At 33.8% G+C, this 21,521-nt stretch overlaps 1 protein-coding gene across 1 annotated transcript in view; it reads right to left on the reverse strand.

The window, feature by feature from the left end:
* Positions 1–21,521, reverse strand: part of OTOGL (otogelin like) — a gene marked incomplete at its 5' end in the record, with an annotated part of 101,595 nt that overhangs the window by 18,168 nt on the left and 61,906 nt on the right. Inside the window, 19 exons of the mRNA XM_081957107.1 lie at positions 162–269; positions 397–501; positions 1,950–2,162; positions 3,024–3,209; positions 5,075–5,216; positions 6,187–6,401; positions 7,466–7,655; positions 10,670–10,762; positions 10,867–10,890; positions 11,425–11,567; positions 12,331–12,508; positions 13,183–15,548; positions 16,172–16,251; positions 16,444–16,561; positions 16,987–17,265; positions 18,015–18,182; positions 19,299–19,325; positions 20,122–20,278; positions 20,554–20,670. Of these exons, the coding sequence (XP_081813233.1) occupies positions 162–269; positions 397–501; positions 1,950–2,162; positions 3,024–3,209; positions 5,075–5,216; positions 6,187–6,401; positions 7,466–7,655; positions 10,670–10,762; positions 10,867–10,890; positions 11,425–11,567; positions 12,331–12,508; positions 13,183–15,548; positions 16,172–16,251; positions 16,444–16,561; positions 16,987–17,265; positions 18,015–18,182; positions 19,299–19,325; positions 20,122–20,278; positions 20,554–20,670 (4,909 nt within the window). The remainder of the gene's footprint in view (positions 1–161; positions 270–396; positions 502–1,949; positions 2,163–3,023; positions 3,210–5,074; positions 5,217–6,186; positions 6,402–7,465; positions 7,656–10,669; positions 10,763–10,866; positions 10,891–11,424; positions 11,568–12,330; positions 12,509–13,182; positions 15,549–16,171; positions 16,252–16,443; positions 16,562–16,986; positions 17,266–18,014; positions 18,183–19,298; positions 19,326–20,121; positions 20,279–20,553; positions 20,671–21,521) is intronic.

The raw sequence follows: 21,521 nt of genomic DNA on the forward strand, positions 1-21,521 counted from the left end.
ATGCAATAAGAAAAGTTCTCAGGACCCAAATTCTTCCATTAAAAAGTGGGTGGTTTTGTAACTAAATTTTAAAAAGTCACCACTAAATCTACAGGTACAGTATCTTAGATATTTATATCCTCAATTTTCCCAAGATTTTTAATATAAGAAATGTTATTTACCACACAAGTAGGAGAAACAGCAAGTATCATCCAATTTGACTTCTACAATAAACTGATCTTCTCGGCATTCTGGACGAGTAACATTGGGACATGCTGACCTATCACATTCTGAATTAAAAAAAACAAAGCAATCTAGTGAAATACAAGCAATGATTTGCTGTTTTAAGAGTTTAGACGTTATATGCCTCTAAATGAAAAATATTTTCTCAGTTTCATTCTTCATCCTATCACTTACCACACTGGTACTGAGGACAGCAGGAGAAAGGAGTATATCTGACTGTCAGCTTCTCAGTTCTTTTGCATACCGGGATAATAGGGCTACATAAAGTCATGTTGCACTCTAAAACAAAAAATAGAGTCCTGAATCAAACCAATATATACTTAACATTTTCATGGGAAGATGATAAGGAAAAGATGTATTGTCCGTTCTAGTAGTTCTGATTAATAAACAAGCTGATGTGAATATGGACTAACTATTCTTTTTCCAAAGAAAGCATTTTAAGATTACTGATACTTAATTTTATATTAAATATATAGAATATATTAAAAGCAAAGAACAACTTGTGCTAACATAAAAACTCGTATCTAAGGCTATTCGGCTTCTTATATTGATGTACCATTATTTTAATGTATGCATTAAACTAAAAGCAGAGAAGCTTGAAATTACATAGAGACTAATACATGTCACCGGATGTCACTGGGATAGCTCAGCACACAACTGGATTGCCATTTGGTATCCTACCTGTTGTTGCTGTTGTTGTTTTTAACTTCTAAGAGATAATTGAGAATGTTTGCAAAACCCCTTTTTCAACTTTCAGACTGGTTTTGGAATGCTCATGTCTTAAATGACTTTCTTATTGTCCATAATTAAACATGTCTATAAGCCTGTATGCCATCTCCTACTTCTCCGTGAGGTGTTACGAAAAATGTGTTTCAATTCATGTTTGCTGTCTTGACTTTGGTCAACAAATGATGAACTGGCTATTTCTAAAAGGTAAAAGATAAAGATTCCCCTCGCACATATATGCTAGTCATTCCCAATTCTAGGGGGGGTGCTCATCTCCATTTCAAAGCTGAAAAGCCAGTGCTGTCCGAAGACGTCTCCATGGTCATGTGGCCGACATGAGTAAATGCTGAAGGTGCACGGAACACTGTTACCTTCCCACCAAAGGTGGTCCCTATTTTTCTACTTGCATTTTTACATGCTTTCAAACTGCTAGGTTGGCAGAAGCTGGGACAAGTAACGGGAGCTCTCTCAGTTAGGCGGCACTAAGGATTTGAACCACCAAACTGCCGACCATTCTGATCGACAAGCTCAGCATCTTAGCCACAGCATCCCTTGTAGCTATTTCTACCAGAGGAAGATTTTTCATGGTCTGTGCTCATATTAGATCACAGAAATGAAATATGGTGAATAGATTTAAAAGAAAACACGTAAATGTTGACTTTTACAATGATAGATTATTTTCTCACTATAAATTAGCTATGAGCAAATTTGGTCTAGTGATTAATGTACCAGGCTAGAAAATGGGAGACTGTAAGTTCAAGTACCACTAGCTAGCTGGGTAACTTTGGGTCAACCACTCTCTCTCAGGCGAGCCCACTTCACAGGGTTGTTGTTATGGGGAAAATAGGAGGAGGAAGTTTTGTTGATATGTTTGTCTCTCTGAGTTATTTGTAAAAATATAGACAAACAAATAATTGTGCAAAATATTTTAGATTTCTCTATACTACACACAGATTATTTCCTATCAACTGAATATCATGCCTGTCATAAATATTACATACCACAGATATTTTTTGGACAGCATGTTTGTTCCTCAATTACACTGACAATCACTTCAGCTTCTCTATCACACATTGGAGATGGCTGCTTATCACATCCAGCCTCTGTATCAATAATGCTCCCATTCTCCATGCATTTGTACATGCAGCATCCTTTATTGGAGCCAATCCAAATCTCCCCAACAGAGTGAGGATGCCCTTCGTTATCTGTACAGACTATTTAAAAAAAGTTAAAAAAAAAAAAACAAATCTTTTTCAATGACATCCCCCCCAAAAAATTGCATTACAATATAAGACTATAAACTAGATCTGTTATCAGCAGCTGAAAGTTAAATAACTTCTGACATTTGTAAGAAGCTGGAGCAAAATAAATGCTGACATTTCTAAGGAGAGAAAGGAAATATTACAGGAATTTGTTATTTGCAGCTAATAAATTTACAGTTTTGCAAAACCATAATTAATGAATGCCTCTTGCTATATAGTTTTGACCTCAGGCTCATATGACTACAATTATGCTATACAAATTCAGAATGATCGTCTATCTTTACTCTGTATATGATGTCTGAGTCATTAGAATGTTAAAGTACAGGCCTGGCTTAATTCAATACTGCAAGTGATATAAGAACTTTTATTGTCAATAAAATAATCATATTGGATTACTTCATTTTATTTCATTTGTTTTACCTTGAGCCTCAGAAATTATAATTCTATCACCTCAAAATTAACATATTCTGAAGGATTTTTACCAGCAAACTAGCTTTTTATAACATTCATAAAGCTCTTTCAAATTCTGAAACAGTTGGAAGGTGTAATTTCAGATTTAAATGAGAATCATTGCAATGAATTTAATGGGATTTATGAAATGATTACTTTTACAGTAAAACCTCTATAGAAAAATATCACCTTCCTAGCTATACCAATTAGGGAATATAAATTCTGGAGCTATACTGTTTATTAATTGTATATTATTTGGATAAAGAGAAGATTTAAAAAACAATCCTGCCTCTGTCTATCAGAAAGCAAGAATACTTGAATGTAATAGGAAAAATATGCCAGCATATTAATAGGCTTACTCACCACATTTTTCTTCTGGAATGCAAAGGTCAGAGTCTGTTCTATGAAGAATGGTCCCCTTTTTGCAAACACAGTCTTCTCTTAAATAGGAACATGATGATTCTTCATAAAACCATTTATTTAGGCATGTTTTTGCATCACAGGGTTGGACACAAGGTTGATATTCCTTCCCATCAGGGCAAGCAAGCCCTACATGTGAAGGAAAATAAATATTGCTGAGAGATGATTTTCTTAACATTCATTATAAAAGAGAAGAAGAGGAAACATTTCTTATGAATTATAGTTTATCTGAATGACCAGGTTTAGCTATACATTTCAGTCTGTACAATTTGTAAATTGTTTACTTGTCATCAAAGGATAAACATTAAAGAATACAACTAATAGATTCTAACATTAGAAAACCATGATTTGTATGATTAGAAATATAGGGCCATTTCCATTAAAATCTTTGTCTGAAGATTATTTTAACTGATCTTTGCTCTAAGTGGTCACATATAGTTTTCTTCTCTTGCAGTGTTAGCATTATGTATTAAACTGATGGAGAAGAAATAGTAAGTCAAAGATCTGACTACATCTGATTAGATTTTCAAGGGTTCTTTTCAGTAACAAAAATTAGTTTGTAACCTATAGATCCCAAGACTTGTCATATATTTCTACAGTGAAATTTGAAAAGTTCATTGGTATCAACTCTATATTATTGCTAACATATGTTCTTGAAAATAAAGATTTTATAAGATCTTAAGATCTGTATGGACTTTAAGTTTTAATTAAATGTGTTATAACCCCAAAAGTCTTAAAATTTGTTACATTTGTTAAATTGGCAATATGGAGCCTTGGATGTATGAATTATTTGAGATGCTAAAAAATGTCCGTGAAACTTTAAAAAGCAATAAAAAGTCAGAAATTCGGCCGGAGCACACAGATCAGGAAACAAGAGAGAGGGGGTAAAAGAAAGCATAAATGAAAAACAAGAACCAAAAGTAAAAAATAGTTAGATGAGTTCACTGGGATTTACGGTGGCACAAAAAGGGTAGGCAGGGAGAAATGTCCCCCCCAAAAGAACCAATCAAACAGCAAAGAGGGAAACAGTGGGAAGAGACTAGGAAAAACCCTGGGGAAAACTGCTCGAACAATAAAATTAAAAGTGAGAAAAAGTATTCAGAAGAAAAGATACAATAATTATAAAAATTAAAAAATTAAAAAGAAGAAGGTAAGAGAATGGGATAAAAGAAGAAAATTTATAAGAAGTGGAATCTTTGAAAGACCGAGAGAAAATGGTTAAAGAGGAGGAGGAAGGGAAATAAGGTACATATTAGTAGATTAAAGGGGATTGCATTAATATTATTAATAGTGGATAGTTAATTAAGATATAAGGGAATTATATCAACATTATTAATTGTGGATAATTAATTAAGTTAAATGTTCTTTAAGTTAAAAATTGATTTTGATCATGTATGTTGCTTACAGCAAAACATATCAACAGATGAAATGTGAAATGGCAATTTGATTTAACTTTGAAGATAATTTAAATTAAGGGATGGAGATGAAATGTTAAAGAGTGGGATGGGGAATTTGAGAAACATATTTAGCGATGGAGTTGATGTTATTGTAAGAGATTAGAAATTAAGGGCGATTAGTGATATTATTTATGTACTAAGAAGAAAATAAGTTTTAAGATCAAAAATATGGAAAGAAAATAATATGTCTGAAATTGGAAACAGAGATATGATGCAAAATGGATTATGTATATGAGAGGATGTAAAAGAAAAGATCCAGACAACACTTTGTTCATAAAATATGTAAAAATTTCCAATAAAATAATAATAAAAACCTTTTTAAAAAATCATAAATTGAGGACTACCTGTATTAGCATTTAGTAGTTAATAACTATCAATATTAACCTATAGTATCTAGAATGTCATTGAGTAGAGAGCTAAGCAAAATATAAATTTGAGTCATTCTGTTGTAAATCTAGCCTTCTGTGTATCATTAATGTCTAGCAAACAAAAATGCAAAAGCCAAGTAAAAATGAAACGATCAGGAATTAAACTTACAACAGTAATCTGCTGTCCTCCACTTAATGCAGATATTATGCTTGTTGCATAGTGCTACATATGCAGAAAGTGCATCACATTCATAATTCTCAAAATAGGTATTGTTAACCCAAATTTTTTCACAAAAATCTTGTGGTGAGACCTAGATCAAATATATTTGATAAATCAATAATCTGGATAAATTGGAGAAAAGCATTGGTTTCATATTAACAGCTTTTGAACAAACAAAACCACAATCATTTGTGTAATATAGCTGTTGAATAACAGTTGCTGAAATGTTAATAAAAATTATTTTTTGAAATATTTATATAATTCGTATATTTAAAAATAATTGCCCAATTGATTTTTATTTATTAATCCATTTTCCCCATTTTGAAAGTCATATTTATTTAAGGCCCAGTGACCCATTTTTGCATATGGAACCTGGTTTATCAGTAGAAAAAGGAAATTTAATTCCACTTCCTTCTTACAGCCCCTTCTGCATTTTCAAATTCTGCTGCAAAAAATTAGGGAGAGAGTTATTTAATCAATTGTGCTCATTCTGGAGCCAGAGAGGGAGGTGAAATTTGCTGGGTGGTGATTTTCAAGGGCCTCATTTAAAATGTGGAGATTTAGCCTAAAATCTGTGGAGCCAGAGACGTTTTTTAGAGCCGAAGTGGCGCAGTGGTTAGAGTGCAGTACTGCAGGCTACTTCAGCTGACTGCTAGCTGCAGTTCAGCAGTTCAAATCTCACCGGCTCAAGGTTGACTCAGCCTTCCATCCTTCCGAGTTGGGTAAAATGAGGAACTAGATTGTTGGGGAAAATAGGCTGACTCTGTAAACTGCTTAGAGAGGGATGTAAAAGCACTATGAAGCGGCATATAAGTCTAAGTGCTATTGCTATTAATTCTTTGAGAAACAGGTGAGAAAGAATCCTATTCCTCTGAGTTGGGAGGGTAGTCTAAATTGATAGATATATATCAACATTTATAGAAACAATTAAAAACTGCACTTCCCAGCCCTATCTGCCTATATGTTACAATTCTACCACGGTCTACCCAAATTTGAGTCTGATCCTTTGGCACCATAAGCTTGCCACCCCTGTTCAGTACTTATGATTATTTCTCACTCACTTTTTTGTGACAAGGGGCAAAAACCCACTTTTGTAAGAGTTCCATACAATATGTACAATTATCTTCTGTGCAGTTTCTAATGGGTCTTCTTGTTGTTACATCAAAAGATTTCTCAATTTCCCAACTTTTGATAAAAATTTCAACTTCTTCCATATTTGTAATTATTGTTCTATTTTGCATTTTCAAGTCATCAGCAGGATCACCATTGCAGACACCTTAAAATAAGCATATACTTAAATATATATGAAATGTTTGAAACAGCATTACGTTTCTAAGGGAGGAAAACAAATTTAAATTTTCTCATCCATTTGTTAAAACTAGAAAAACTATTAAAATAAGGTATAATCAATTTAAGAATGCATTTTTTGATTTCCTGTATTCATCTGCCCATCTTTTACTTTAAAAAAAAACCACAGAGCATATCACGTCTAGGTAGTCCTCGACATTACCACCTGAGTGAAAAATTTCTGCTGCCAATCATGATAGTTGTTAAGTGAGTTTTGTCCTATTTTACGCCTTTCTTGCCATAGTTGTTAACTGTGTTGTTAATTGTTAAGTTAGTAACATGATTGTTATGTGAGTCTGGCTTCCTCATTGACTTCGCTTGTCAGAAGATTTAAAATGTGATCACTTTATGAAGTTACACTACAATATCCTCAGTACATTGCAACTTCATAAATACATGACAGTTGCCAAGCACCTGAATTTTGATCATGTGTCCATGGGAATGGTGCAATAAGTGTGGAAAACGGTCATAGGTCCCTTTTTTTCAGTGCTGTCGTAACTTCAAACAGTCACTAAACAAATACTTGTACCTGTAGTGGAGACTTAATTCTCATAAAAGTTCTATTCAACAGTTGCATACATTCTTATTTATCATAACTATGTTCAACGTTTCTAATTACTACTAGGAGCATTACACTAATAATACATTTTGGGGAAGGAAACATAAAAATTGAACAATAGAGCACCAATTTCAGACTCAATTAATTAAAACTCAGAGCATTTTCATAGAACATAGACTTGAAAAAGTAAAAATAATTCTCCTCATATTCCCTATTACCTTTTCTGTTAATTTCGGCAATGAATATTGAAGCTGGATAAGTTAGAACAATTTACTGTGATAATTTTACATAAAATAAATGGCAGCCATGGAAGGAAAGAAGAAAGGGAGAAGATAGAAGTAAGACCTTAGAAAAGAAGATTGCTGAGCAAATTTAGATCTAAAAATTTAAAAGTCCAAAGTCAGGATAACAAAATAAACTATGTATATTCTTACCACAAAGCCCTTCTGTCTTTGTAGATACATTAGAGTTGAAGCCATACTGGATGTCCATAATGCCTGTAACATGAGCCCATTTAATATTGATTCCAGCTGGTGTATTGATTACATACATTGCTCCAGTGTCTTGAATACATATGCCATCTTGCAAGAAAGGCAAAGGTTGAATTATAGAATTTACAATTACCTAAAATAATAATAAAATATTACAAAAATTAAAAGAATCATTCCAAAGCTATGCTTTTGAAAACTATTCAGAAAAGAATTCTCTCAAACCTCCAAGCAATCTCATAATATTTAAATCTGACAATATAAAGTTATATTTTTAAAAATGAATTATTTTTAGCAAGCATGGTAAGGCCTTATAGCTATGTATTAACTACAAAATATGTAGTTATTTAATTCTACCCCAAAACTACCTATACTGTTGACAGCTTTCTGCTAAACCATAACTATGTCTTGAACACAAAACTTAGAATATGCCTTGTTTTAGCAGCTGTTATAAATGCAACATTATAATCACAAAAGATAAGGAAGCATCATTTTGGGTTGAAGAATATACAGGCGAAACTCAAAAAATTAGAATATCGTGCAAAAGTTCATTTATTTCAGTAATGCAACTTAAAAGTTGAAACTAATATATGAGATATACTCATTACATGCAAAGCAAGATAGTTCAAGCCGTGATTTGTCATAATTGTGATGATTATGGCTTACAACTCATGAAAACCCCAAATCCACCATCTCAGAAAATTAGAATATGACATGCAATCAATAAAACAAGGATTGTACATAGAACAATATCGGACCTCTGAAAAATGTAAGCATGCATATGTACTCAGCACTTGGTTGGGCCCCTTTTGCAGCAATTACTGCCTCAATTCGGCGTGGCATGGAAGCTATCAGCCCGTGGCACTGCTGAGGTGTTATGGAAGACCAGGATGCTTCAATAGCGGCCTTCAATTCTTCTGCATTGTTCGGACTCATGTCTCTCATCTTTCTCTTGGCAGTGACCCATAGATTCTCTAAGGGGGTTCATGTCAGGTGAGTTTGCTGACCAATCAAGCACAATAATCCCACGGTCATTGAACCAGGTTTTGGTGCTTTTGGCAGTATGGGCAGGTGCTAAGTCCTGCTGGAAAATGAAGTCAGCATCCCCATAAAGCTCGTCTGCGGAAGGAAGCATGAAGTGCTCCAAAATCTCCTGGTAGACAGCTGCATTGACCCTGGACTTAGAAGCACAGTGGACCAACACCAGCAGGTAACATGGCTCACCAAATCAAAACAGACTGTGGAAACTTCACACTGGACTTCAAGCAACTTGCAGCATGTGCCTCTCCATTCTTCCTCCATACTCTGGGTCTTTGGTTTCCAAATGAGATGCAAAAGTTGCTCTCATCAGAAAAGAGGACTTTGGACCATTGAGCAACAGACCAGGTCTTGTTTTCTTTAGCCCAGGTAAGACACTTCTGACATTCTTTGTTGTTCAGGCTTGACAAGAGGAACACAACATTTGAAGCCCATGTCCAGGATCTGTCTGTGTGTGGTGGCTCTTGATGCACTGACTCCAGCCACAGTCCACTCCTTGTGAAAGTCCCCAACACTTTTGAATGGCCTTTTCCTGACAATCCTCTCCAGGCTGAGGTCATCCCTGCTGCTTGTGCACCTTTTTCTTCCACACTTTTCCCTTCCACATAACTTTCTATTAATGTGCTTTGATACAGCACTTCGGGAACATCCAACTTCTTTTGCAATTACCTTTTGAGGCTTTCCCTCCTTATGGAGGGTGTCAATGATGGTTTTCTGCACAACTGTCAGGTCAGCAGTCTTTCCCATGATTGTGATTCCTACTGAACCAGACTGAGAGACCATTTAAAGACTCAGGAACCCTTTGCAGGTGTTATGGCTGAATTAGCTGATTAGAGTGGGACACTTTGAGCCTAGAATATTGCACCTTTTCACAATATTCTAATTTTCTGAGATTGTGGATTTGGGGTTTTCATGAGCTGTAAACCATAATCATCACAATTATGACAAATCATGGCTTGAACTATCTTGCTTTGCATGTAATGAGCCTGTCTCATATATTAGTTTCACCTTTTAAGTTGCATTACTGAAATAAATGAACTTTTGCACGGTAGTTTAATTTTCCAGTTTCACCTGTACATAGAAAGTAAATCCTATTGTGATTGTTTGTATGTATGTATGTATGTATGCATGTATGTATGTGTGTGTGTGTGTGTGTGTGTATATATATATATATATATATATATATATATATATATATATATATATATATATATATATATATATATATATATATATATATATATATATATATATATATATATATATATATATATATATATATATATATATATATATATATATATATATATATATATATATATATATATATATATATATAGAATGCATGGTCTTCTGTGATGAGCCGAAGGACAGAAAGAGGGAGTAGTGACCTTCCTCCCATATTTGGGCATACCAGGGGTTGTAACACAAATACATACCTATTTCCCTGGCTCAACTGATAAGGAGGCGAGCCTGTGGCTTAGTGGCTAAGACTTCTGCCTAAGATATAATACAGCCCAGGTTCAAATCCCAGTAAGGGTATATATATAGTATTTATTCAGATCTGAGGCTGAATAAATTTAAAACCAATTCCCAGGTTGCTTTCTGGACACAAATTAAAATGTTTCAATAAACTATTAAAGTTCTAACCATTTTAGGGGATGATTATCTGAAGGACTGCTTTTTTGTTATGACCTTGGTCATTTAGGCGAGATGGGCGGTGTAAAATTTAATAAATAAATAAATTTAAAATCTTTAGCCTGTTCTATGGACCATTTCCCAACTATAGAATGTACTTCCATACTGTACTTTTTCTGCTCCTTTGCTTAATTAGAAGATTTATTAAAACACACCTTTTTAGTCAGGCACTATGATGTAGATTATTTTAATATTTAATGGTCTATCATCCTTAAATAATAAAAAATCAGATCTGCTTTATATAGATGGCTGATATGTTATACATACAAAGATAATCACAGTTGTTAGGCTTTCTATTAATAGTAGGCTCTTATTCATTAAGGCCAGTTAGTTTATGTCTGTAAAAGAATAGGATTGTCTACATAATAACATTTTTGCAACAGGATACTACAGCCCAGCAAAAGCTTAACTCACCTTTCTTGCTAAGCGGTTAATAAGTACTGCATATGGTGGTATTGTTACATTAAGTTTCTTAAAACAAAGACCAGAAGCACTTCCTGCTGGGACCTTGAAAAGAAAGGACAAATTGTCCTGAAACTAAAACAATTAGCAGATTACTAATTCTTAAATAATGATTGATTTATTAACAACTGTACTTTAAAAATACTCACTAGTTTTCTTATTGAATTTGCACTCTGAAAAATAATTTTAAAAATGAGTCAAATTTCTTGTTACCTAAACACATCATTCCAGCTCAGCAGTAGATATTGTTACAGACTGCCCTCATGTGTATATTCATGAATAATCAGACTATATACTATGTTTGCATTAGTCCCTTCACATTTGTTCTGAACATTTATATCCTCAATTTAAAAACTCTGAATTTAATCCAATACCTGACATTAACCCCCATTAAACTGAAATATTTTTCTGAGAAGGTATGAGTAGCATTAGATATTAATATTTATAATTTACTAGGTCAGTTAGCTCAATAATACCCTTCTACTAATTGTTCTATTCATGTGGAATTATTAATCAAAAATCATTAACAATATATTTCAGGTATAATACATAAATAAAACATACTTTTTAATATTTATGTTAGGAAATGTGTTTACAAATATAGAAACTCAAATGTTTCTCAAAGCATTGTAAAAAGTTTTGTTTCTATCTTTAGTGTTTAAAATATGAAATGCTAATTACTGCAAGGTACTATCTAAGGTTCCTACCTGATTAGCTGGGCACTTTTCAATGTGAGCCACAATAATTTCTGTGGGTAACTTGACTAAAATATAGGATGCTACTTTATATAGTGCTACGTTATTTCCATCAAATGTAATGATACTCAGTTCAGAGAGGATAGAACACTGACCTAAGGAATAAATTACAGTTAATGAGATCTCATTAAAATTTCAGGCCTCTTTCAATCTGGAATTATACACTGAATCAATTACAATTGCATTGAATTTAGAAATAATAATTTAAAAATTGCTTAAAGAAATCACACAGTTATACTGCTATCTGTATTTGCTTAGAAGTACTCTATGATTTCAATAAGCCATATACTAAAATCAATTTGCAATATATTGTACTGATAAAAAGGGCATTTTATAAAGTATGTAAAATTACACCTATGCATTAGACACAACAAAGTCAACAGAGAATGGATTGTCTGACAGCTACAATTACAATTGGTGGAAACCAGCAGAAGTGATCAGACCAGCAAACACTGGAATTCTGCTTGTTCACTGCTAAATCAAACAGCTAATTTGTCATTCTGTGCAAATATAGCAATGTGCAAATATGTTATTTCAACTCAGACTTTCATATCTTATTCTGCTATTGAAAAATGCATGTGTTGGACAAGGATATATCAAGTCAGTTGTCTGACAATACTGGGAGGGAAAATTCAGTAAATGAGAAATAAAAATTATGCAAGAGGTTAAAACAGGATGTAAATTTATATGTTACCCTGAGGCGCTTCAACAGTGAGATGACAGCATATAAATTTAATTAATAAATTTAAAAAATTGGCATTCTAGGATCTTCTTGGCATATTTTCCTGTAATATTTCAAATGCAAGTTTAGGATTCTCTGTTTCATTTATAATCCAATATAACCATGCCAAGACTTACAAGGACATTCCCATTCAGGACAGCAGCTGCCGCTGTTCTTCTGAACTGGCATCCCTCGAAAACCACAGTCAGGTTTCTCCACATTCTTATGGCAGTTCCTTGAAAGATTGTACAGCATCCATTCCATGTTAATGCAGACGAACTGGCTACATTTGTCTATAGGATCAAGGTATCTTGGCTTTTCCATGATGGGGGGGAAAAATTGAGTCATTTACATATGATGACATATTTTGTATACCAAAATCATCAGGCTCTTTTAAGTATAAAAATGTGATGATGTACCTATTGAAATTCTGACTATTGCAGCCTAAATGTTTTATAAATATTTACCATAAAACCTGGGAAATACGTATGTAAGTTTATAAATATAGATCTTTGGGATTACCACAGATATGATCCTTTTGGCTGGCATGTGATGGTTAACTATAATAACACTAATTTTATTAGTCATGATAGTTATAAGGGAAATGTGCTTTAAGGGATAATCATAAAGGATGTATTTACCACTGAACCATTTTATAATTAAGAAATATACAAACACATATTGAGAGCCAGTTTAGTGTAGTAGTTTAAGCACTGGATTGGAAACCCAAAGACTGAGTTCTAGTCCAGCCTTACCACAAAGCCAGCTGGGTGACCTTGCAGAGAGGATTTAGGAACAGTGGAAAAGGAGGGGCTTGGCATCTGACATTCAGAAGCCCCATCCCTCTTAATCAAGAGTTCCAGGTTGTTGTTTTTTAATTAACAGGTTTCATGGCCTGAAAAAACTGGAAACCTCTCCAATAAAACAGAGATATTTTTAAAATATAGAAGTAAAAAGTAAAACAAAGAAGAAAGCAAATATAACTTTACCGTGCATTCTGAAGATGTTACTGATACAAGTGTATGTATTATTGTGCCAAATGAAGTGTGCTTGTCACCCTTTGTTGTCATCATTTCAACTTCAGCCTCTGTGGGTTGGGTTTCCACAAGTTTTGCAGTGACTTGAGGTGAATCTGTTGTTGTGAAATTCTGTGAGCTGATGATACTTACTTCCTCTGGTTTAGTCACACTGTAGTAAGATTTTGTTGATGTTATATCTGTCACCTCAGAGAAAGAAACTGGTTTTACTGAAGTTGTGCTGCTTTGACTAGCAGGTACAGTCATTTGAACAGGTAGTAAAGATGGCTTTTCAGTTCTTGCATATCTTGTGATGTTTTCCTCTGAGGTTTTATTACTTTTTAAGTCATACAAAGTGCTTGTTGTATTTTGAAATTTTGAAGCCTGGGTTATTGCTGGTTTGACCCAATCTGAAACTTTATCCATTTCTAAGGGCATGGTTTGTACAGAGTCTTTGCATGGTTTAGGTGTAAAGATAGTAACATTAGGAACATAAATAGGTGCTTGGGAGACAGCAGGAACAGAGATTGAAGTAGTAGTTGTGTGAAAATCAAAACTTATAGGAGAAAATTCAGTAACTTCAGCAATTTTATGAGGAGCTACTGTGCCAGCAGAAGAAACTAATATATTTTCTGATGGGCTTGTTGAGTACTTTTCAATAATATCTTGTGGGGTTGGTGTAATATTCCAAAGTTTGCCCAGAGTCAAAGCTGATTCCATTGCTGGTTCTGAAGACTGAGAACTTAAGGAAGATAAAGTTCTCCTATCCACTGAAGAAGTCAAAGAAGGCCTTCTTGTTCCCAAATACATGGCTGAGTCATCAAAAGTAGTCAAAGAAACTGAAGACATAGTATGTATAGTGGAAAGATTTGTAATTAATGTTGAATTTGTTGAGTTCAAATCATCATTTAGCAATATATCAGGCATTTTTATATCAGTGCTAGTTGGTACTACAACAGAAGTGATGGGAACTGTTGATAAACTTCCAGAATGTGATGCTGTAACAGAAATCTGAGGAGTAGAAGTTCTTGTTGTCAATATTTTAAAAGAGGTTTCTGAAGATGAAGTAGTAAAAGTATCAACACTTTTAACTGTTGATGCAATTTCCGATTCTGGATATGAACTAAATGGTTCATAAGCTATTTGTGCTTCATCCTGTGAAATCTTAATAGGAATATTACTTGGCACCTTGGTATCAACAAACTCTGACAAAGTTATAAAATCAGTTGGAATTGGAGATGAATCTGCATGCAACACATATTTACTTTCTGCTGAAACTGAACTTGTCTCAGATGATTTGGTAGTCTGAAGAACTGCTAGAAGAGAAACTGTGGAAGGTCTTAAATGAAAGCTCTTTGAAATAAGTGTCACTTCCCCAGTTCCTTTGAGCCTTTGAGATGTAATTGGAGGAGGCATTAATGTTGATGTTGTGTCCATTATTTGGAGACTAGATGATTTTATGGGAAAAGGACTTTGTGTCACAACTGAAGTTGTTTTACTAACTATATCAGCAACAGTAGAAAAATGTTTTGTGGTTAAGGAAGCAATATGTTCAGAAGGTGTCAGAAGTGCTTTTTGTGATGATACAGATGCAGGTATTGTTAATGTTTTATTTATCAATTTCAAATCTGGTTGAATAGACACTGAGTCTGAATCTGAAGTACTATGGAGAGGATTTGATGCAAATGAAGTAAATCTACCGGTAGCAATAGATACAGGAATTGGAGGCATAGTTGTTGTAAATGTAGACAGAAAAGAACTAATTCCTGAAGTTACAGCAAATGTTTGTGTTACAGGTAAATCTGTCAGTGTTGTTGAAGTTGGAAGAGTTCTAGCTACCACCAAAGAAGGGACTGCAACTTCCAATAGTGTAGTTGACTTAGTTATTAAAGGAAAACCTGTCACTGATGGTATAGCAGTAGGTGCAGGGTTGCTTGATGAAGAAAAATTGTAAGTTTTATTGTAGGATATTGTTTTAACACTAACCATTGGAGCTTCATAAGTAGTTGGGAAAGTTGTTGACAGAGATCGAAGCAGCCTAAGTGGGGTGGTTGTGTTGTAGCTGTCTTCAGAAAATAATTCTGAACCTGGTGACAAATCAGGTAAATGCATGCTTGAATGAGATACCATTATTGAATAAGCATCTTTGACAGTTGTTGGTTCATTTGTAATTTTGGTAGATAAGTTAACATAGGTTGGCTCAGTCTCTTCAATAACCAATGTAAGTGGCATTTGAGAAAATGTTTCTGATATATTCGGTATGTGGGAACTTAATGTTGTAGGGTTTGTTCTAACTGGTTTGGTTCCAAATGAAGATTCTGTTGGTTTCACAGCAATGCCTGGGAGGAAAAAAAGACGTACTCCATATGATTTTGAAAAGACCATGGATAATGAGAATTGTAATCTGGTGTCACTGTCCCAATGCTACATGCAGAAATCTGTGCCAATTTTCATGAACAGTATATCTACTCTCTTAAGACAATAAACTCAGAATCGCTTTGTCAGTCAGATGGGTGGTCTCTAAATTTGATAGATAAATAAAAGTAGAGAACAGCTTCATAAATATTTCCATTTATTCTTAGTAGTAGTAGAAGTAGTAGCAATATGCCTTATTTTCACATATCTATAAGCAAATATAATAACAAATGTAATAGAACCTTACAAATGTTGTACCTCTAGGATGGCATCAATGTTATGAAACCTTTGCTCCTTGAAATCCATCAATGTTTTTTGGTTATTTGTTTAATTATTTTATCTGTGGTTTAATTTTGAATACTGCCTATTTTTATTAATATAAATATACACTTAATATGTAATTGTACTCTGGATGGAGTTTTTTTGCTATAATTGTAACCCACTGAGTCTCTTAATTACCACAGTCCCCCTCCAAAAAAATGAATGAGTTAATGAATAATGCAAGAACAATGTGGCAATGCAAGAACATTATATAAAGGGCACTTACAATCTTCTGGATAAACACATTTAAGTGTGACTTCATCTAGGATCATAGCTTTTGGACAATATGGTAAGCATCCTTCAACCCTACAATAAAAGATTCAAGAAAAATACAATACAAGCAATTATTTTGCCCATATAAATTATCCAGAACTGTGATTTAGAATTATCATTCTAAAGAATGATAATTGGTTTTTTTAAAAAACCAACTTAATATTATTTGTAGACAATTCAAGTGGAAAATAATACTGAGTATTACTAAATATTTCTTTTACTCACGGTGGAAGAAATTTGCATTCTGTTCCTTCAGGATCTTTGCATGTTTTAACACAAGGACTTGTGCAAGGTTCATATCTCCATTCACACATCCTCCTGTAGGGTATTGCTGAATGGAGTTCTAAGAAATTTTAAAATCATTTTGTAAATGATACATTTCTCTCTATAAACCAATAGCTGAAGCTGGCAGAAATACTGTGAATGAATTTACTCTAAACATATCCCTCAAGTCTTTCCCTATTAAAAAATGGAATACTTTCTGGTTTGCCCTCTCCCTCACTTCAAACAAATATAGTGTTACATATGTACTCTGCAGACTTCTAGAGTTGTGTGTCTTTTATGAAATTACATACTAAATGTATTTGGGAATGTAGGCCACAGTGTGATTCTAAAGAATGTTTATGTAGAAATAAAAGCAATAAATATTTATAAAACATAAATTGTTCTTCCAAATAAAAGCAACTGAATCTTATAAGCAAAATTTATAGTTGTATATAATGGGGATTTATTGACAGCATCTCCCTTATACCATGATGTGTAACTCACCCTCAATACTGAAGCTACTTAAACTTTTGAATTCTTCAGAACCATCAAACTTTGATATTTTCACTGCCGAAGTGCTAAGTGTAAGGAAAAAACCTCTTTTGCTGTGCAGTTCAAATGTACTATAACTAGAGATCCAAAGTCCTTGGTGATGGATAAAAGTCGTTCTTCTACGAAATGGCAAACTTGCATCCCACTGTGCTAAGAAAATGCTGTTGTCATTGTGTACATAAAGAAAGTAGTTTGGCCTTTCTGCACACTCAAGTGAAATCAAAGATGAAGCTGCCAGAAAAAAAATGAAATTCATAGCAACATATAAAAGCTGTAATACATATTACAGGAGCATTTAAATATACTGTACATATGATTGAATAAATGATACAAAATTCAGAGAAACAAGCTAAATTGCACAGTTCAATGCAAAGTAATATTAGAAAAGGTATGAGCAACATAATGTGTTCTACTTCCAACTATCTGATGAGCTGATGCCAGTAAGTATATTTCTGCCCACCTGATAGTATTTTTATTTTCTTTAAAAGTACATTTTTAAACCACCCATCAACAGGAAGGTAGAGTATTTACTGCTCTAGCTCAAGGAACAAATTCAGGGACCTTTCATAGAGTACAAAGACTCTACAGCCAGAATATCCAAAACTGTGATCTGTTTTCAAAATACTTTGCTTTAGAGATTTATACTGGATATTGCTGGAAAGAAAGCAGGTGAAAATGGCTGCCTATGGAGCATTTCACAAGAAGTAGAAACGTCCCTTTTAATTGCTCAATGCCCAGACAGTGCACTTTGGTGTCAGCTCCATGCAAAGTTAATACTTATCTTCTTATTGCTTTAACTGTGGAAATAGAAAAATGTCTCTTGTTGCTGTCAAAGCTTTTCTTATCCAGTCTATTACAATAACATTTAATCCAGTTTAGGAAGTCTGTTTAAAAGAACACAATCTAGTGCAGAAAATTTAATCCTTTTGCAGGTATAAAAACTGGAATTTAATTATATTGGATCAGAAGTAAATACTCACATAAAATTTTATCTTTGTAAAGTCCAGGAGTTAGCATAAAATTATAATATACTTTTTCATGGATTTTGTTTCTAGATAAAGGAAAGATCTTTTTGCTGTTAACATTGATTCCTATAACTGTATCATTCTGTCCATAACTGGCCAAAATATAAGGCCCTTTCCCAAGTTCTGGAAATATAAAAATTACAATGTTAATTAGTAATAGGAAAACTAGTCATCTAGGACAAGCCATTTGAAAGCACAGAAACTTGTTGAAATGAATCAAAAGCAAAATGGACGTAAAATTAGAACTCCAAAAATCTGGATGACTACTGCATCGAATAGCTTGAGTTTTCATGATCATTCCAGACAACAATTTATACAGCTACAGGTAGTATGTTATTCCAATATGCTCTTGTGCATTAACAAGGCCTTTTGATTTGCACCATTCAGAAAAACAATATTAGAATCCCATTTCTCATAGTATCAGCCCATTTTGGGAAGTAGTGATAACTAATTTATCAATTGCCCAAGGGTGAAATTAACTTACCTTCGCTACCGGTTTGTAAATGTGAGTGCGCATGCGCCACCTCTGCACATGCGCAGGACCTTTCGTGCATGCGCAGAGCCGGTAGCTGTGGCCGTAGGAGGCTCTGCCCACCCACTCGGGACGTGATGCCGTCCAGGTGGGTGGACAGAGCCTCCTGCCACCACTGCTACCAGTTCACGCAAACCAGATAGAACCAGCTGAATTGCACCACTACAATTGCCCCTCCAAATGCTTATTTGAAGGTGACCCAATTTCAGTTTCTTTCTATCAAGTAACTGATTTCCTCTCATTTTTACAGCAAAAAATATTAAATTAATAATTAATAATTTTTTAAGTACTCAATTTCTTTACAATCTGCTTCTGTTAACACTGACTACTGAAGTTAAAATTGTTCTGTCTCTAAATAGTTTTAAAATACCACAAGACCTGGCTATCAGAAAAATGGCATCCTGCCTCTTGCTAGTTGTTTTGCCCATGTCCTAGACAGCAGGTGTCCCTGAATATATTTGTATCTGTATATCATTTTTAGAAACAGAGCAAACAACAACAAAATACCTACATTTATATTTGCATTAATAGTCAAATATTGCATCAAATTGTGTTCATTATCCCATATGGAATATGACCATGTTTTATTTCTGCAACTTGAAATAATTTTTGAATGCAACCTACTTATTCAATAAAAAGGATAAGTGTCTTTGATTCATGTATATGTATCTAATATTATTTTCTTTAATACTGAGAAAAATACATACCTTGGTTGTAATAATCACAATCGTAAGCTGGAAAAAAGAACAATATAATAGTATATATAGTGGACAACAGTAACAGAATTTGTGATTCAATATTTACAGTCAACTAACATTCACAAAAAGCTACTTTTACATCTGTTAATTAAGCCCTTTACTGAGTTATGTATTTACTCAGTTTCATCAGTAATACAAGAAAATATATCAACATACAGCCACTAGTTATGAAGATTTATTTTATTATTATGCACATATCTATGATTAGCCTTTTCTTAACTGCAAAATAAAAAAATAACTCCATATACATTTACATTTTCATCCGCACTCAATAGCCAATACAAAAGACCATTTTCTTTCAAAAATGAGTAATATATAAAATATATATTAATAGATGGATGCTTATACTTTACATTACAATGGTTCTTGTCATGTGAAGCCCTCCATGAATGCAGTTTATAAATAGGAAAGTTTCCCTGCCTGAAGACATTTCTGTATGGGTAGATGACAGAAGGAGTAACAAAATGGTCCATTTGGTGTTAAAGATGGAATTAATTAGCATAGCCCCAACTCCATTTGATTTGGAAGGGAGAGAGGGAGAGATTCTGGGAGTTAGGAAAATTTGGTTGTAAAAGCTGTACTGATTAACATAAAGACCAATTATAAAACTATACAGTACATTAAAAAATCCTATGCTATGATTTCTAGTGTCACCATCTATGTATATATTCTAGCACATTGAACTGCTATGACTTAATGGAAAACACTGTGTGAAATAATCTGCATTATTTACAGGCTTCATACTTAGTAATATAACAAAAAGCATACATACGACAGAGAGAAGGAGATCGCCAGTGAATTACTGCACCCTGCTGGCAACATTTGTGAGCATAAGCTGCAATGCTAGTGCAGAGACATTCACAGTCCCCACCAAGATTACAGTTGCACGTATCTGTGTGACAGTTTTTCACAAATGATGTTACATCGATCTGGAAAATATGGAGAAAAATAATAGTATGGAATAATATAAAGGCATAAAATCCATCAAGAAATGAGAGATTTTAAAAATAGTATAATGTAATCTCATCTAAAATATATTCTGTATCCTAGGATATAGATATCTACAAAAATGTATCAGCCTGTCATTAGAAAGTTCAAAGGGCACATTAGAAAGGAGAAGAAAGGAGGAGGATTAATTCTATATTAAGTCTTGAGCTTCAAACTGTCCTGCCCAGTTTTAGAACTATAAAAAATATTCACTTACCACATTACGGCAAGAGGCAAAAATATCACTATATAAAATGGAACATTCTTTTTTGGCATAGGGGAACTTGCTCTGATGAACTTCACATTGTTTGTTGGTCTCATTTGGACTTGCGCACTAATGAAAAAGAAATAAAGCATGACTATTAACCATAATAGTCAAGTTGCATAGTCGGTCAGATGTTTAGATTGCATTTGACATTTTAATCCACCTACCAACCTAAAAAACCTGGGATAGGCAGGTGTTGTTTCATAGTGTTAAAGATATTGTCACAAGAGATAAGCTTTTCCATGTAAAGCTATCTTTTGCAATTGATTGATGGTGGTTTTTGTCAATGCCAATGGTATTCAAGTGGTACTCTGGAAGTTTTGGGATTGCACCCAAGGAACCTATTGTACTATTTTTTATTTCTTTGTCACAGTCATTCTACCTCTATTTGCAGGTCTTTGTTATTTGTGATTTTCTTCAGTTTTTCTCTTCTCTTCTTTCAGATATTGTCATATCCACTATCCAGACATATTATTATTATTACCCATTAGAAATATCTATTAAAAATTCAAAAGCATTTTAAAAACTGAATTTGTATTTCTTTTATTAAGTTAGGCTCATCATTTCCTTTCAAATGAAAATTTTTAACTTTGAAAAATTGTTGTTCATTGTTTTGCTATTAAAACAAAACATTGTTTTGCTTTTTTGATACTCAATTAAATGAAGCCTGCCATAAGGTAAAGGTTCCCCTTGCATATATGTGCTAGTCATTCCCGACCCTAGGGGGCGGTGCCATCATTCAAAGCTGAAGTGCCAGCGCTGTCTGAAGACATCTCTGTGGTCATGTATCCGTCATGACTAAACGCCAAAGGCACACAGAACGCTGTTACCTTCCCCACGAAAGGTGGTCCCTATTTTTCTACTTGCATTTTTACGTGCTTTCAAACTGATAGGTTGGCAGAAGCTGGGACCAGTAACGA

Source organism: Natrix helvetica, assembly GCF_964273705.1.
Source record: "Natrix helvetica genome assembly, chromosome: 6".
NCBI lineage: Eukaryota > Metazoa > Chordata > Lepidosauria > Squamata > Natricidae > Natrix > Natrix helvetica.